Below are 18,880 nucleotides of genomic sequence, written 5' to 3' on the forward strand. Positions count from 1 at the left end.
CTTCTCCCCATTAAAATTTTGAGATTAGTACAAGCGGAAAGAAATCAGACTAAAACAGCCAGTACAAGGGCTGATATTGATATACTGTACAACCGCTGTAAAATTCAAAGTGATTCATTCACATTCTTATCAACATTACTGTAAACTCTCTAACCTCACCCCAACAAAACACTTCATCAATCAGAGGTGAGGTTCGCATACAGTTCGTTCATCCCTGGAGCCTGGGTCTGCATCCAACCCAGATTGATGGGATCAAATTCCCCTCCCTCTGCCAGGTCCTACATGGCAAGTTTCATCCCAGTTTTTGGCAAATGTGGATTAACAAAAAAAAAAACTACCCTTTAATTGACGCAAGTCAGCACTTAATCAGCAGTCTCACGCAGAGAACACAGATGGTAGAATTTACGCACTGCTGTACTAAGATGCTCTTCTGAGATTGGATGCGAAGGCACATTATTGGAGGACAACAGAGAGTGTCAAAGGGGCATTCTCTGCTAAGCAGGACACAGGTCAGAGATAGGGCTACAATGATATAGAGACGATTCTGCCTGTGTTCCCGTCGTGCAAAGTTCCACACTAGAAGCCTCACTTCACAAAATGACGCCTTTATTCCACATTAGGCCCACCCATACCTAACCCGGGAAATGCCCGTTGCTGACACTGAGGTGGGGGGATTTTCACCCACCCCGTCCACCGGGGACTGGCCGGCGGGATGTAAGTGAGGTCTGGGGGGTTAAAATAGCCAGGTCTCAAACTGATGATGTCGAGCACCATTCCTCGACATCAGCACCCTTCACCTTGCTGCGCACAAAAAATACATTCTCCTCCAAAATACATGACCGCATTGAAAGAAAATGTTGGGTTGGTGGATTTGTCACAGAAACAGTATCATTGCGAGTCTAAAGACTGTGTGTAAACTTTTAATTAAAAGATTGGAAATGTTAAAATGGTCAGGTCAGGTTGAAGCAGCATAGAACAGGGCGACATTAAAAAAGGACAATGGGAACCCCTTGTTGTGGATTTGTGTTTTTATATGTATTCAATCCGTTCTAAATAGGCAGCCATAGGGGATCTTGCAGCTTTCAGGTGTGTGTGCACAATGACGGCAGTCTCAAAGAACGAGCGGATTCCACAGCAAAGTTTGAGAATTTGAAGTACTCAGCCGGTGATAATTTCAGCTCACTGTGGCTTTTGTGTCTGCTCCTGTCATTACAGTGTAATACCGTCCCTGATCCCTCCCAAATCTAACTCACCCAGGTATGAAAGCTCTCGCAATCTACCCAGCTCAGATCAGACACAAGCATCTGTCCCGTCTCCCCTCCTTCATTAATTAAAGACTGCGCCACATTCTCCATTTTATTTGTTAATCTGCGTTTGAAGACGGTACTTTCAAAATATTACGCGTCAAAGGGAGGCTTGGATGAGCAAGCACTAAATGCAGCTTACAAGATCCCAGACATAATTCCTGATACACAACAGCTTCTTGATAACATCCTAGTATTAACGATTAAGAAAAAGATTAAATTGGAGCTGAAGTTACAATAACACGCTTTAAAGTTTTATCATTCTCAAATAAAATGTGCTCGGTAGCATGCAGAAATACAGGCCCTGAAATTATATGCTGGGACACAATTGTGTGAATGTTTAAAGAAACAAAGACTGAGGTGACGTGTGTTAGACTTCATCACTGCCACACCACCCAGTCCGGTAGCATCAGTGAAAACCCAAGAAAAAAACACTTCCATTTATAGAGCGCCTTTCGCGACCTCAGGACGTCCCAAAGCGCTTTACAACCAATAAAAGTACTTTTTGAAGAGCAGTCACCGTTGTAATGTAGGAAACACGGCAGCCAAATTGCACACAAGGTCCCACAAACAGCAATGAGATAATATCCAGATAATCTGTTTGTTTTTTTCTAAAGAAGTGACGTTGGTTGAGGGATAAACACTGTTCAGGACCACAGGGAGAACTCTCCTGCTCTTCTTTGGATAGTGCGACGGATCTTTTACGTCCACCTGGGAGGGCAGACGGGGCCTCGGTTTAATGTCTCATCCGAAAGACGGCACCTCCAACAGTGCAGCACTCCCTCAGTACTGCGCTGGGAGTGTCAGCCTAGACTTTGTGCTCAAGCGTCTGGAATGGGACTTGAACCCACAACTTTCTGACTCAGAGGCAAGAGTGCTACCACTGAGCCACGGCTGACATTTAAAGCACCCAGCTGAAATTCCTTCCCCTGTTATTTTGGAGGTAGCATTAACCCATTTACTTTTAAACAGGTTCGCAGGAGAAAAGAATTTCAGCCAAACATTCTAAGTGCTCGTATGCTATCATCTCACTGGATAATGTCAGAGCCACAGTGTTAGTTACCTCAGAATATACCCTAACAATAACTAGCTTTGCTTTTCATTTTGTATTTACATGTGTCTATTGTTTAATACGACAGACCTCACGTAGGCTATACATAAATGAAGACTATCACAGTAGCACAATCTGTGAATCCAGGTGGCTTTTAATCTTCTGTCTTTACAAAGGCAGTTTTGTCATCAAAATCAAGATTGAAAGAAATTATAGTGAATGCAGAGAGTGAATGTAACGTATAAAAAGCATTGCTAATAGAGAAGGTAATTATTAATCCTTTTGTTTTTAGTAATTAAAAAACAATGCTGAAAAGCATGACCTCATATATTGGGGCCAGCTGTTATCTCCACCAACCAAAGGGTGACGGTTCCAATCCCAGCCCCAATGTTCAGACTGCACTGTCCTCACATCGGGAGGCGGAAAAGAGGAGGGGAAGGGCAGGGGAGCAAACCATCAAAGTCCCACTCAGCACTCATGTGCCTCTTGTCGTCCAATCACGCAGCAAGACCTGGCCGTGGTTGTGCAGACACCTGCAGCCCACGTCGTCCCACCTTCCTGGCCAAAGTAGGATGTGTGACAGTAAAATGAGCAGCTTGTGACCTCAATGGAAAGGATTATTTTTTTTTAAAAAAACTCCCCTGGGCTTCACAAGAATCCTTGAGATTGCATTTCACCAGCACTTACTGATCCTGGCCACCCCCAGATAATCATCTACCTCTCCAATCCAACCAAATACTATAAATCTGTCCTCACCAGCCCAACACAACATTTTACAAAACGGCATGAGTCCTGCACAAGCGTATCTAAAAAGTAACATGCTCAATGTTCCTCCCATTTGCCTCTGACTGCTGCTGAAAGTTCTAATGTTACGGAAGAGTTCATCATTTCTTTTTCTAACACTGGAAAATAAAATGCTGAGACCAGTGCAAAGCCCAAGTGGATGTGAGACCCTGTCCTCCACATACGAACATGACAATTGGAGTAGGCTGTTCAGCACCTGCTCCGCCATTCAATTACATCATGGTTGATCTGTACCGCAACATCACATGCCCGCCTTGGCACCATATCTCCGCCACTACCTTCCACCCACCTCTCCTCCAAATCCACGGTGTTCAGAGTAACAACAACTGGCAAAAGAACCAGAGAGGAGATGAGGAGAATTTTTTCCTTAATGCAGTGAGTGCTTACGATCTGGACCACACTGCCTGAAAGGGCGGTGAAAGCAGATTCGATAGGAACTTTCAAAAGGGAATTGGATATATACTTGAAAAATGCAGGGCTATGGGAAAAAAGCAGGGGAGTGGGACTAATTGGATAGCTCTTTCAGAGAGCCGGCACAGGCACGGTGGGCCAAATGGCCTCCTTCTGTGCTGTAAGATTCTATGATTCTAACAGCTGAACTCACTCCTCCCCTCTCCACACAGAAGCTGACAGCATAACAGCATCAGTGTTATGCTGAAAAAATGTCACCTCTTATATGGAATCAATGTTAGACTAACCCAGAGGGCGTAATTAAAAGCCACACTAATCCCAGAGCTACTGATGGAGTGTTGTAGACAAACAGCAACTGAAGAATCATCAACTAATGACCTCGAACTTGATGAGCACTTAGGCGAGGTAACAGAGGGCAACCAGTGCTCATGAACCCATTACCCAGAGTGAGTCATGCCTTCAGGAGAGGAGGGATGGAAGTTGGGTAAGATCGTGTCAAAAAGGACCCCAAAAAGCATTACTGCAACAATATTCATCACAACTGCACAAGTTTCACACCTGTTCTTTACTTTTTTTTTCTTGCTGAGGAGTGGGCCATGAGCTCCAGAGAGAAGTCCATTAAAAATGATAGGGGTACTTACAAGTATCCCTTTGATCTGTTTGATCGTACTCCTGAGGGTGCTGAATGCTCCCCTCACTACCCAGGGCACGAGGACCAGTTATAACATCCGAGCTGCTGTTCTGGCTGAGATCAGCTAACTCAGACTGGGATTTGAACCTGGGACCTTCCAAGAACAATACAATAATATTTGCATTCATAGGGGGTGATTTTAAACCCCAAGAACGGGTGGGTTGGGGGTGGGTGGGTGGGAGTTGAAAATAGTTGTCTTTTGGGTCGCGGCCGCAACCCGGCTTGATTTACAGGTTTAACATCGGCGCAGAAAAGTACAGGCTTCCCACTGGGAATGCAAAGTCCGAACATTTTGAGGTCGCAACCCAAAAAAAAACTATTTTCAACTCCGTTCTTGGGGTTTAAAATCACCCCCATTTAGTCCCTTAGCACTTCAAAATCTTCTCGTAGCTTTTCAGGTAAAGATTTAGGTTTGAAGTGCAGCAACTGTTGTTAGACAAGCAAATGCAGCAGCCATTCCACTACAATTAGCACTGAGATAAACAACCAGTTATCTGTTTTTTGGTGGTACTGGTTAAAGGAGGGATGTTTAAACATATAAAGGTTTGTGTTGTTTCTTATAAAACAATCAACATCACTTCCTACACTTTAAAAGGTTAAGCATTTCCAACTTCCTACGTAGCCATAAATAATGAAAATCTCTCTCACTTTACACCCACTCTTCGCCAATATGGCAAAGTTCTACATGGGGCGGTGTCTTTACAGACAGAGCCTTTGGGGGCCACTTCATACACAATATATCTCTATCTACTGAAATATTAGCTATATTAAAAAGGTCTTGCACTTCCTACAAGTGTTACAATTACTTCCTGCAACCTTTTCCCGCTCACACTTGGTAACACATCATGAGCAGTGCCACGGGAGATCGGCTGATGTTCTATATGTTTTGAATGTATCCGTCATACTCTACACGTCCCAATTTGTATAAAACACTAACAAATCAGGACTGAAAATCTTTTTTAAAAAGTATACAAAGGAGAAAGAAGCCTTAGTTTTCTGCTGTTTTTTTCTGACCTTGAGACAACCCAAAGAAATTGGGCAATTTGCACTAAGACAAAACACACAAGCAGCTGCCAATCGAGCAAAACTTCCAAAAAAAAACTAAATGGCCTCTAGTTGACCACAGGATCCTATTTAGAGCACTTCCCCACAAGGTGTAACCCGAGCAAGGACAGGCCAGGTTAGAAAGCTAAACATTACAACCATGCTTCAGACCGCACACCATCCATGAGCAATGCCACGGGAGGTCAACTCGTACGTAATTAAGATTCCTGTATGTTGCACATCACACATTAAATCTGCAAGGTGGGTGTATTAAGTCAGGGAAAAGGAGGTCATACGTTTTTCATTGGCTCAAATAAGCAAGTCCATCATACTGATTTGCTGAAATATAGATCAACAAAGATCCCTCAGAAAAGCAATCACCTGAAATGAATGGTGTCACTACAGTTATTTTTTCAAGGTGTTCTCGGGCACAGTTTTATTCCTAAACCAGATGAATAATTAGCTGTATAACATTTAGAAGATAACACACTCATGAAAAAGGTTATATAATTTCTCCGAACATCATGGAAGCTATCCATAGATTTGTCGCTATTCCTACTATTTCTTTCCACAGGCCGACCTGTGGCTCAAGCCCCTGGGATTCACTTTTCCTCCTTGCTGCAGCTTCTTTTCTTTCTCTGGCCTTTCTTATTTATTTCTTTACAATCAGACACCATCCACACGTGTGTTAGTTTAAAAAAATCTTTCTCCCTTGCCTCCTTTTGCAGTTCTTACCCGGTGATCTTTCTCTCCCCTGTACAGATTTCCCAATTTTTGTCCTGTCGCTCAAATTTGGCCTGATTGAGCCTGACTTTCACCACCTACTATGCACGTTTGATCATCTACTCCTGTTCTTTCAATCAGCGAACAAGCCCACAGGAGATGGACTAGATGTATTACATACTGAATAACCCCACAGAAAAAGGACGATATATATACATTACATACTGAATAACTACACAGGAGATGGACTATACATATATTACATATTGAATAACTCCACAGGAGATGGACTATATATTACATACTGAAGAACCCCACAGGAGATGGACTATATATATTACATACTGAAGAACCCCACAGGAGATGGACTATATATATTACATACTGAATAACCCCACAGGAGATGGACTATATATATTACATACTGAATAACCCCACAGGAGATGGACTATATATATTACATACTGAATAACCCCACAGGAGATGGACTATATATTACATACTGAATAACCCCACAGGAGATGGACTATATATATTACATACTGAATAACCCCACAGGAGATGGACTATATATATTACATACTGAATAACCCCACAGGAGATGGACTATATATATTACATACTGAAGAACCCCACAGGAGATGGACTATATATATTACATACTGAATAACCCCACAGGAGATGGACTATATATTACATACTGAAGAACCCCACAGGAGATGGACTATATATTACATACTGAAGAACCCCACAGGAGATGGACTATATATATTACATACTGAATAACCCCACAGGAGATGGACTATATATTACATACTGAAGAACCCCACAGGAGATGGACTATATATTACATACTGAATAACCCCACAGGAGATGGACTATATATATTACATACTGAATAACCCCACAGGAGATGGACTATATATATTACATACTGAATAACCCCACAGGAGATGGACTATATATATTACATACTGAATAACCCCACAGGAGATGGACTATATATTACATACTGAAGAACCCCACAGGAGATGGACTATATATATTACATACTGAATAACCCCACAGGAGATGGACTATATATTACATACTGAAGAACCCCACAGGAGATGGACTATATATATTACATACTGAATAACCCCACAGGAGATGGACTATATATATTACATACTGAATAACCCCACAGGAGATGGACTATATATTACATACTGAAGAACCCCACAGGAGATGGACTATATATATTACATACTGAATAACCCCACAGGAGATGGACTATATATTACATACTGAAGAACCCCACAGGAGATGGACTATATATTACATACTGAAGAACCCCACAGGAGATGGACTATATATATTACATACTGAATAACCCCACAGGAGATGGACTATATATTACATACTGAAGAACCCCACAGGAGATGGACTATATATTACATACTGAATAACCCCACAGGAGATGGACTATATATATTACATACTGAATAACCCCACAGGAGATGGACTATATATATTACATACTGAATAACCCCACAGGAGATGGACTATATATATTACATACTGAATAACCCCACAGGAGATGGACTATATATTACATACTGAAGAACCCCACAGGAGATGGACTATATATATTACATACTGAATAACCCCACAGGAGATGGACTATATATATTACATACTGAATAACCCCACAGGAGATGGACTATATATTACATACTGAAGAACCCCACAGGAGATGGACTATATATATTACATACTGAAGAACCCCACAGGAGATGGACTATATATATTACATACTGAATAACCCCACAGGAGATGGACTATATATATTACATACTGAATAACCCCACAGGAGATGGACTATATATATTACATACTGAATAACCCCACAGGAGATGGACTATATATATTACATACTGAATAACCCCACAGGAGATGGACTATATATTACATACTGAAGAACCCCACAGGAGATGGACTATATATATTACATACTGAATAACCCCACAGGAGATGGACTATATATTACATACTGAATAACCCCACAGGAGATGGACTATATATTACATACTGAAGAACCTCACAGGAGATGGACTATATGTTCCACAATTATGCCACTCCATGAATTTATTAGCTGTAGTGTATTTGTTTATTACGACAAGCAATGACATGTGGTCCAATCGCAGGAGAGCAGAGTGTTTTCCCAAAGAACCTAACACTATCTTTAATTCTAATAATCACCAACAGCAGTGGATACATTTTTTTTGGAAAAAAAATTCTTTAAACATTTGTAACCTATATTTTTCAATGACAATTCCATCCACGTTTACAGACGCCGTAGGAAAAGGATACATAACAGAGTGCGAGATGAGACACCTCATGAGTCAGGATTAGAACTCACTTGTGGCTTTGGAACTCATGAGTAATCAGGCCTGAGGTCACCCTACTTCAAGCCCCTTCCTCTCCCCCTCATCTATCCTGCATGCAATACAAATATTCTGCATTGGCTTTCCTTCTATTATTAAATCTCACAGTTCTGCCACCGAAAATCACACAGTCTCTTCTTTATGGCAGGGCATTTGGGCTGTCTGGGACACAGCGTTCCCTGTGGTTGCTGCCAATGTTGCTGGATGATCAGCCGACGGCTAATATACCCTCTCTGCCAGGCAAGCCCATTCTCCCTCTCACGGAGAGCCAGTGCTCCCATACTATTCGATGCTCAGCCCGTCAGTCTTGCCAAGGAACGGAGAAACTTTCCAACGGAAGGAATGGGAGTTCAACAAGCAATCAAAAGGCTGCAATTCAAACTTTGACCCTAGTGGTGGGGGTCCAACACCAGAACTGTCGGAGCGTCCTTTTCCTTTTCACACTTTCACTGTAATACTAACTGCCACCGATCAGCCTTATTTCTGATATTAATCTAATAAAATCATCACGGTCACTGATTTATGGTTTACACAGAACAATTAGACAAAACTGCAGAATTCAGATCCCTGGTGAAAATTCCAGAATCCTAGATAATAAAAATGTCATTTAATTTATTCACTCACCAGAAATCAGTGGCCCTGAAAATCACTTATTTCCACCTGGTCATTCTCCACCCTTGACACACACAAAAAAGACCCCTAAAGGATCATCAAGGAGGTCATTTTAGCCAAACCCGCCCGACAGGGTCAGGTCAAACACCCATTTTACACCCCACCCGATTTTTCTCTCCACTGAAGTCAACCGAGAGCAGGGTGTAAAATGGACGCCCGACTTGAACCTGTCCCATTCCCAATCCTCCAAATATCTCCGATGGGAAAACTACTTTTAAACTGAAATCTGTAAGAGACATTTCTCACAATTACAATGTTCTGAAATTCAGCATACAATTAAAAGTCCGTAACCTCGGTTTCACTCCCACAAGCTGTGATTTGAGTATAGATCCATTTCAGAAATAGGGCAGTGAATGGGTATGAAATAAAATTCATACCTTCCGTCATGGGTAAGCACCAAACTCCATCAACAAGCCACATTAAAGGAAAATAAGAGAACTTTTCATTTTTCTACTGAGGGCAGTGACTCATACTATGGCACAGTTCCGTTGGTTACTGGTAGCTCTCCAGCACCTCATCCTGTAGTGGCCTTGACAGCAAATTTCAATAGGCTATTCAACCAAAAGCAACCTCCCAATCAAGCCAGCTCTTGTCCTTGCCCAAAGTCCAAAACACATGCACTCCTCAGTAGCAGTTAGCGATCAGGAGTGGGAACCCTGGTGGATTTGGCCCCTCCCTGCCTTAGGATGCTGAAGCCAATTAAAGTGCCTTCACCGCCCGCAAGGCCGAGATCATCTAACTAAGCATGGAACAGAGGTCGAACCTGGGATCATCCCTGTCCGAATGGCTGGGCAGCACACCATGCAGCTCAAATTCCCACGATTCATTGAGAAACCATGTTTTTCATCTTCTAGCAATACCACAAGACAATTATAGATAAGGAAAACCATTTGGCCCATCTTTAATCATCTGTCCAGAAAGAGCCTATAGTCCCACACTGCAGCATCCAATTACTGCTTAAATTATTCCAGCATTTTTACCTCCACTTCTCTATTATTCTAATTTTTTTTTAAGACAAAGTATTCATTACATAACAAATTTTGGGATGATCAACCCTACATTTTTGACTTCTCACCACATTCCTCAATCCCTTCTCTCCCCAGACATACATCTAATTGCTTCTTGAACCCACTTGTACTGTTCACTTCTACTGCCCTCCCTAGTAATTTATTCCACTCGTCTATTACCCCATGCATTAAACCCTTCCAACTGACTTCCCTTCTTATTCCGATATTGGTTTCTTCTCTTTTCCAGCCACACATTGCGTGATGGGAGTTTGGTGCCAAATCCTTTGAAAATGTTCCGAAACATGAGAGCAAATGGGTCACCCGGCTGATAATTTCAGAATGTTGCTTAGTAATTAAGTCAATCGCTCAGTATCTTTAAGACAGTGGTTGGCCTTTGCACAAGTCTATTTTAAAAATGCAGAGTCTCTCTCATTTCTCTAGCCCACTTCTAGCCAAGTTCTAGGCCAGTGGTGAACAACACTATTGTGTTGGGTGGGGGGGGGGGTCAGGAAAAGCAAAGCCAACTGCAACAGACAAAGCACTCGAATGAGAACGCTGAGGGTAACGTCTCCCTACTCCTGTGTTAGTTTTCATTTGCTCCCCTCACTGGCCCAATCTGCTTATTAAAAGTTCTGCTTATGGCACTGCTCTGAATTTATGTTTGACCGTTGCTCCCGCTGTTCAGTGATTATTATTTTTCATAACAACAACAATTTGCATTTATATAGCGCCTTTAACATAGTAAAACATCCCAAGGTGCTTCACAGGAGCGATTTTTAAACAAAATTTGATACCGAGCCACATGAGGAGATATTAGGACAGGTGACCAAAAGCTTGGTCAAAGAGATAGGTTTTAAGGAGCATCTTAAAGGGTAGAGAGGCAGAGAGGTTTAGGGAGGGAATTCCAGAGCTTAGGGCCTATGCAGCCGAAGGCACGGCCACCAATGGTGGAGCAATTAAAATCAGGGATGCACAAGAGGCCAGAATTGGAGGAGCGCAGAGATCTCTGAGGGTTGTAGGATTGGAAGAGATTACAGAGATAGAGAGGGGCAAGGCCATGGAGGGATCTGAAAACTTGGATGAGAATTTTAAAATCGAGGTGTTCCCTGACCAGGAGCCAATGTAGATCAGCGAGCACAGGGGTAATGGGTGAACAGGACTTGGTGCAAGTTAGGATACGGGCAGCGGGAGCGGGAAGAGAAGCCATTGCAGGTGATTCTCTGGCTACAACTGGATAGATAAGAATGGAACCAGGCGAGGTCAGTCCCACCCAGCTGGATGACGGAGGAGAGGGGTTGGAGGATGAAGGTGTGGTCAACTGTGTCAAAGGCAGGTTGAGGAGGGATAGTTTACCACAGTCACAGTCACATAAGAAGTCACAAGCAGATCATTAATTTAAGAAAGCATAAGAGACCAATATAAAGGTTTCTGCCAGCTCAGAGGCATGTTATTCAGATTCAAATGGAGTTCAGATTCTGTTAAAAGTGTCCATTTTTATTATCAGTTTAACTTTAATTTGGCCTGAACATTAGTGGAAAATTATACGACCAATAATTACCTAAAGCCACAGGCAATCAGTCAGTGCAGAGCGAGGAGAGATCGACATCAGGACAAGTCGGTGCAAAACTAGGTGTTCCAACACCAGACCAGTACCACTAACACAGTACTAGCATCTTCAAATACAGCACAGTCCATTCATTGACTAACACAAAATGTCCTGATAACCTACAAAATAGCACTGCAGATGCATCCAGAGTTTCAGACTGATGGAAACACCAATATTTCGTTTGGCATATTATACAATAGATCGCCTCAGCACTGGGAATTGCCAAAACAGTGTGACCATCACTTAAAAATGGGCCGATATTGTATCTATGAACAAAATTGGGATCTATGAACATAATGGGCCAACAGGGCAGAAACATCTTCACGATTCACTAACTCCATCAGGTATGCGGATATAAGCACCCGGCGATTACTGTGCCATCAGAGAGTGGCACATGGGTCTGTGCCTGAGAAACTCTGCCTACCGAGATCCCAATCACAGCTGCGCATTGGCCCCCAGGCAGTCATGTATCTGCCAGTGCTCAGCACGGGCAGAGGCCTGGGAGCGGGCTCGCGGTTAAACCCTCAAGCAGCAGACAGCGGAGGGACCTGGGAGACCAACAGAGAGGAATTTGAGGGGGGGGGGAGAAAAACTAATTACTTGGAAAAAAAACCTTTACCACAATAAAAAAAAAGCACAAGACAGTAATTCTGCTTAGCCATAACCCATTCTTTTAAAATTACAAACCTACCCTTTGGTGACTCACTTCTTTGCCTTTTGATTTCCGGACACTCACTATTGCTGTTTGGTGAACATACTCGTCGCTTTCCTAAAATTTCATCTGTGGAAAAAAAAAGAGACCAAAAGAATGTCTATTATACTTTATCTTTAGACCATCTGCACATCATTTAATTTGAAATAGACTTTGTCGCTTCGCAATGTTTACGCATCAATACTGTAAAAATTCATGACTGGATCACCCGTTTAATTGCTTTTTTCCCCTCCCTTTCTGCACCATCATTTTCCTGCTGTTGTAAATGTAGGGATTTTTTTTTTTCTTCTTTCCTCTGCTAATTAATCCCTGCGCCCCTGCCAGAGATCTCTAAATCACAGAGCCCGACAGAAACTGAAGCTCGCACAAAAACTGACCTTGTTTGTTATTTATCGGAATAAAATACTTCTATCAGACTGAACAAAATGCTCGCTGAACGTGAGCACAATTCAGCCTCCACAAATGACCTGTGTCTGTATAATTCAATTTAACCTGTGCATTCTCAAGATTGTTTGAGAAAGCTTCCTTACTTATTTCTTTCCTCTAATCTGCTGCCTTGCGCCCCTCACCCCCCCCTCTCCCCATCCTGCTTGGATCTTCTCTCCTGGTTCTAAAGCCCCTGTGAGTCCCATTATTTTAGTTCCAGCTCTTTCCTTCCCCTTAAACCCCAAGGTCCTCACTTTCCTCCCGTCGGATTATGTGGAAATGTATAATCCTTGCATCCGTGGCACTCTCTCAACACCAGCGCCAGCTTCTAATATACAATTACAGCGAACACTGAACAGATTTAAAATCAATATGCCCCTAATATCACTGGTGAGACTGAAAGCATGATGCTGCATACGGACAGGAAGCAGCAGAGTGTGCGCGTTTCAAACAACAAATTTTCAGCTGTCAGGTGCTTATTAACCACCAAACTGAAGAGACAGACACATGCGGCAGCATTCATTCCTTCTGACTGATGAATTCGGAATGCTGCAGATCACTTATTAAATGCACGCCAGCCCTCTTTGTTGGCCTTCAAAGTTAAGTGTTCCAATCACTGGGAAAAAAAAAACCCGGCACAGCAGCTTCGATCCCTGGCTTGTGCCGAGAGTAGCAGCAGGCAGCGTTGCAATTGTCCTCGAGCACTCCTGGATTTGGGGAGGGTGGGGGCGGAGAAACAAAACCTGACAGGGTTCCCACTCCGGATCGCAATTCAATAACCTTTGCGGGAAAATGCATTCGCTTGGACCTCGGCCAGAGACAGGAATGGACCTGGCGTGATGCCACACGTGGTCAAACAGCCTGCTGACACTCACCGTCTTTGCTGGCACGTGACAACCAGCCGCTTGGGGTGAGATGTCAAGGGGCTGCCAGAGCCAAACCCATGCAATTCTGCTACATATGAAGGTACACCCAGGAAATTCGATGAATGTTTTTCGATCGTCTGAGGAGGGGGGTCAGAGAGGAATTTTCCATGGTATTTTTTTCCCTTATTGGCCCTGCGTTTTTTGCCTCTCTGAGGAGATTACATGGTTGTGAAGGTTGGGGGCGGGGGGTGGAAAAAGAGGTGTTCAGTCATGATGCTTCAGCCATCATGGTGTGGGGCAGGCTTGATGGACCAGCTGGTCTTTTCCTGCTCATCAATTTCGTATGAACAAATTCTTATCTCAAAACCAGGGAGGAGGGAAGGAGATTGACACACACACATGCACAATGAAGAGCAATGGTTTTAATCATAAAAGTATATTCCCTCCCTATCCTGTGTCAAGCTGAGAGATTTAAAAACCCAAGCACCAAGCAATCTCTAAAAATTAAAGAGAACTTATTTCTGAAATAAAATACGATTAACATTTACACAACAGGAGTTCAGGACTAAGTGACCGCAGCAACACGAAGAAGGGACAATGGACTTTAATATGATTTGAAATATAGGAGTAGCAAAGTGGCAAGAAAATGGATGTAACATAATGAAAAGCCATATACTCACAGGATCAATTTAGGAAAAGAAAACATGACTTTCAGGATTGGAGCTAGTCGTGAAATAAAATTCCATATTTGAGCAGTACTTCACCCTCGCGTAAACATTTAAAAGATGTGCATCGAAAAATTGTTTTTACTTCTTACAAAAATCTTCTTTGAGAAAGCTGCTGTTCGCGGGAAGGGCTGACACTGTGAAGGTTTTTATACTTTTTTATTTACTTTTAAACTTTTAAATGTTGCCCATGCAGGCAACAAAAAGATAAGTGGGCAGGGCTTTACTCAAACCACAGTCTCCAGGATCTTCATTTCTCAGAACACGCTCCTGTTCCAACTATAATTTATGGTTACCAAAAGTATACATAAGATTATGGTAAATTGTCCACCACACTCATTGACTCATAAATTTGAAATTTATACCAAGCCACATGGACTTGGCATCAAATTAAAATGTTGAAGAGCAATAAACTCGAACTCATTTTGCATATACTTGTACATCAATACTTTGAACAATTATTTTTACTAATCGTGTAACGTTCGGTCTTTTGTGTTACTCTAACTATTTCATGTCCCTTATTTGGAAATTGTATACATTTCCAGAAAGGGGACTGGGTGGTGTAAATGGGTTGTGCCCTGCTTTTCCACCTATTGGACCTGGGATTAACTGCTGCCCAGACTTCTGGGATTGAGTGTCTCCTCTCTCTGATGGTTAAATAGGTACTATGCGGAATGAGTTTGGACAGTCTCACCCTAGTTCCAAATGGTCACGGGTGCATGACACAAAACTATTCGCAGTTCGCAACTGTTGTTGTTATCGGCTCTCTTGATTTTAATCAGAAAGCCAATAATAAAAATGGCTGATGCAGAAAGTAGAGATGTTTCACAACAGTGCAGTAGGGGGCGCACATCTGAGATTGGGATACAAGTCCCAATGGCTGGGCCTTTACCTCGTGGCTGGGCCTGGGCAGACTTGATCTCGTCAAAAGTCGAGAAGCATCTCACTCCCCTGCACTGATCTCCTTTCATGTTGATTAGCTCCCAAAACTGGCCAGAAAAACATAATTCCAACTTCCCAAACCGAATACAGTTGCTGCCAACATGATATCCTGAAGCTAATAACTTGCTTTCAAAATGCCAACAACAGAAACAAACTTACTGAAACCCAACCTTAAAAAATTCAAAACATAAACCATTTGTTTTGACTAAAATGATGCGACTCCCATCTTCCTAAATAGCTCAATACCTCATAAATTGAACACTTAACGCAACAAGCAGCAGTGGAACAATCCAGTCACAGCAAGGAATCGCATTCTGAACTCTTCGTAAAACTGGAAGTTTTATTCATGATTCCAATATATTTTTTATTAAGAAACCTGAATATTTCTGTCAGTCATTTAGTTTAAGGATTCTTCCTTTAAAAAAGCTATCCTGAAAACATATTAAATAAATAGACCATTTGACTGCAACTTCGGCAGCAGCATCTCAAATCCCCAAACCCCCACCCCCCCCACCCCACCCCCTCTTCTAACAAGTCCGCAAGCCTTCCTGACCAGGGATGACCCTAGCCCTGGCACTGAACACTCCACACCCAAAAGTATGGAGCTGTCTAATTGTGTACGACCTTCACTGCATTTACCTGCCAGTGATGTGAAATGCATACTATAGGAAGTACTCTTTATGGAGCCATGTCCGAAGAACATGGATGAAATAAATAAAGGGGAAAAAACATTCGATTTGAGGATAGAATTATGACCCTCGGACTTTTTAAAACTATATTACAATTTACAATGGAATCTCCATTATCCAGATTCCCAATCACTTGCCAGAACTATCACAGGAAAAGCTTTCTGTGAGGCAAACACATTATTTGTAGTTAATACCCTTTTCTTCATGAATAAAACTATGCACATTTCTTCTGTTATTTGTACTGGTCTCCATTCCCATACTCAGGGTATTGCTGCACACAGGTGCAAGACCAAAATTTGGGACCTCTCAATTAACGTCATTTTCTTTATTTTTTTTTATTATTCGTTCACGGGATGTGGGCGTCGCTGGCAAGGCCGGCATTTATTGCCCATCCATGCGGGGGGAAAGGAGGTCAGGTGGGAGGTCTCCTCCATTGGTAATGGAGGTTCCACTGTGTATTCAAATAAGCTTCCCTTTGCATTATATCCCTTTCAGAATCCCTATAGTAATCTTAAATAACTCAAGTGTCTGAAACACACACATAAAATTTCACTTCAAAATTGATGCTTTCTTCCCCCCTATTCCCCAATGAACTATTCCACGTATGACATCAGAAGCTGAGCTAATTGTTTCGAAGAGCATTAGTGATAGCGGGCGCTCAGTTTCTGATGTCATAAGTGGAGTACTCCATTTGACAGCAAGGCGAGCAATAGACATAAATCTGCCGTAAAACTTAAAAGCACCATCTACAGTTTGAACTTTTTGTAAATTATGTTTTTAATATGGGGCCCATTAGTTGTCAAGAGTTTAACAAGTAGGCTTTTAGTCACTCAGCTTAGGGAACCATTTTAACAGGGTCTGCAGAAGAAATGGTAGACCCCATATTATTAGATGCACTGCAGGGAATTGGGTTGATAGGTCCTGTTATGATGATATAGTACTGCCATTATATCACTCGGATAGTTCAGCACATTGTAAGTCACTTGGGCCTTGGTGCACAAGTGTGATACAACTTATATTTTCGATGGATTCTGCCACAAGCCAGTTTAGCAGAATAATAATAGCCTTTTTTTTTTTTAAAACAGTCGACTCCTAAGAATCCTCGTTTCTCCCTGAGGTACATAGGTGCCAGCTGCCCCCCGGTATCTCATCCAAGCAGCCATCCTTCATATGCGGGATTCGGCAAAGAATGTCGTCGGACTGTTCAATCACAAGACGGCATCAACAGCTGAATTCGAATCCTGCTGTCATCTGATGTCTACAGGTTTCCCCAACAAGGGGTTCACTGGACAGCGATCAGGAGCAGGAATGAGAGTTGGTTTTTTTTTTTTGCTAAGGGCACTGAACCCATTTAGCCAGGGGGCACTGAACCCATTTGTAGATTGCCAACCCGACTGAGATCAGCTAACTCAGTACGGAACAGTGATCAATCCTGGGACCCTCCTGGCCTGTATGCCCGAGTACCGTGCCCAGCTGTGCCGTCAGCCACTGAGCTACCCAGGAAAGTTTACTACTTTCTCCTGGAGGTCGACTTTCTCTGTCCTTGTTGCTGAGTCGCTGATGGACTAAAGGCTTCTAAAGCTGGTGGGACATATTCATGATATTTTAAAACAGATTGTGGTTAATTTGTGCCAAACTGATATAAAAAAATTCAGAGCATGCGACGTCGATACTATAACACTTTTCAGCCACAGCAACTTGGAACTGGCAGCGATTTCTGGAACTGGACCGATTTCCCTTAATAATTACCCTGGGGTACTAATTAAATGATAATGAATGGAACACATGCATTAATTAGTAACTAATGAATGCCAGCATTAGTTTAGACAGAGGACAAAAAAAATGAGTTGCATAATGGGCCACTTACTGAATTTCTTGAAGTTCCTTTCTACGATACAAATGCATTTAGCTATTAAGTTTACTCAGGGGGGGAGCCTGGGCTGACAGCAGCCTGCCGTATTCTTGTGCAGCCTGCAGGAGCACTCTTGCTCCTCCTGCCCTCTCACAAATAATCACAGACTTACCCGTAGAATCCTCCGGCTGACACTCCGCCCATGACACGCCTAAAATGGCAATCGGGGTCGTATATAGGTCAGGATTGCCCCCATCCTCCACCCTTCATAAACTTGAGCTCATCCAGAACTCTGCTGCCAGTATCTTAACTCACACCAAGTCCTGTTCACCCATCACCCCTGTGCTCGCTGACTACATTGGCTCCCGGTCCGGCAATGCCTCGGTTTTAAAATATCTATCCTTGTTTTCAAATCCCTCCATGGCCTCACCCCTCCCTATCTCTGTAACCTCCTCCAGTCCTACAATCCTCCGAGATTTCTGCGCTCCTCCAATTCTGGCCTCTTGCGCATCCCCGATTTTAATCGTCCCACCATTGGCGGCCGTGCCTTCAGCTGCCTAGGCCCTAAGCTCTGGAATTCCCTCCCTAAACCTCTCCATCTCCTTTATGTCACTTCTTAAAACCTACCTCTTTGACCAAGCTTTTGGTCACCCGTCCTGATATTTCTTTGTGGCTCGGTGTCAAATTTTGTTTGAAAATCATTCCTGTGAAGTGCCTTGGGACGTTTTTACAACGTTAAAGGTGCTATATAAATGCAAGTTGTTGTTGTTGAGTCTCCAAGGAATTGAAGATTAATCTCCAGGCCACTGCTGTGAGCAAACCCGGGAGAAAAAAAAATCATAGGGGCCTTAAAAAAAAAGTATTTTTAAAAGTTTTCTTTGACAATTGGTTATAAGAATACTAAGAGATGATGAAGAAAGGCTGTTCGA

The 18,880-nt window shown here is 42.6% G+C and overlaps 1 protein-coding gene across 10 annotated transcripts in view; it reads right to left on the reverse strand.

The window, feature by feature from the left end:
- The window catches only part of samd11 (sterile alpha motif domain containing 11), a 194,513-nt gene that overhangs the window by 74,717 nt on the left and 100,916 nt on the right, over positions 1–18,880 (reverse strand). For 9 of the 10 annotated variants that reach the window (XM_067970314.1, XM_067970317.1, XM_067970318.1 and 6 more), the window contains one exon: positions 12,431–12,520. In XM_067970314.1, the coding sequence (XP_067826415.1) occupies positions 12,431–12,520 (90 nt within the window). The remainder of the gene's footprint in view (positions 1–12,430; positions 12,521–18,880) is intronic. The other variant, XM_067970315.1, reaches the window with a different exon arrangement.

The sequence above is a fragment of the Heptranchias perlo genome, chromosome 32 (assembly GCF_035084215.1).
Source record: "Heptranchias perlo isolate sHepPer1 chromosome 32, sHepPer1.hap1, whole genome shotgun sequence".
Lineage (NCBI taxonomy): Eukaryota > Metazoa > Chordata > Chondrichthyes > Hexanchiformes > Hexanchidae > Heptranchias > Heptranchias perlo.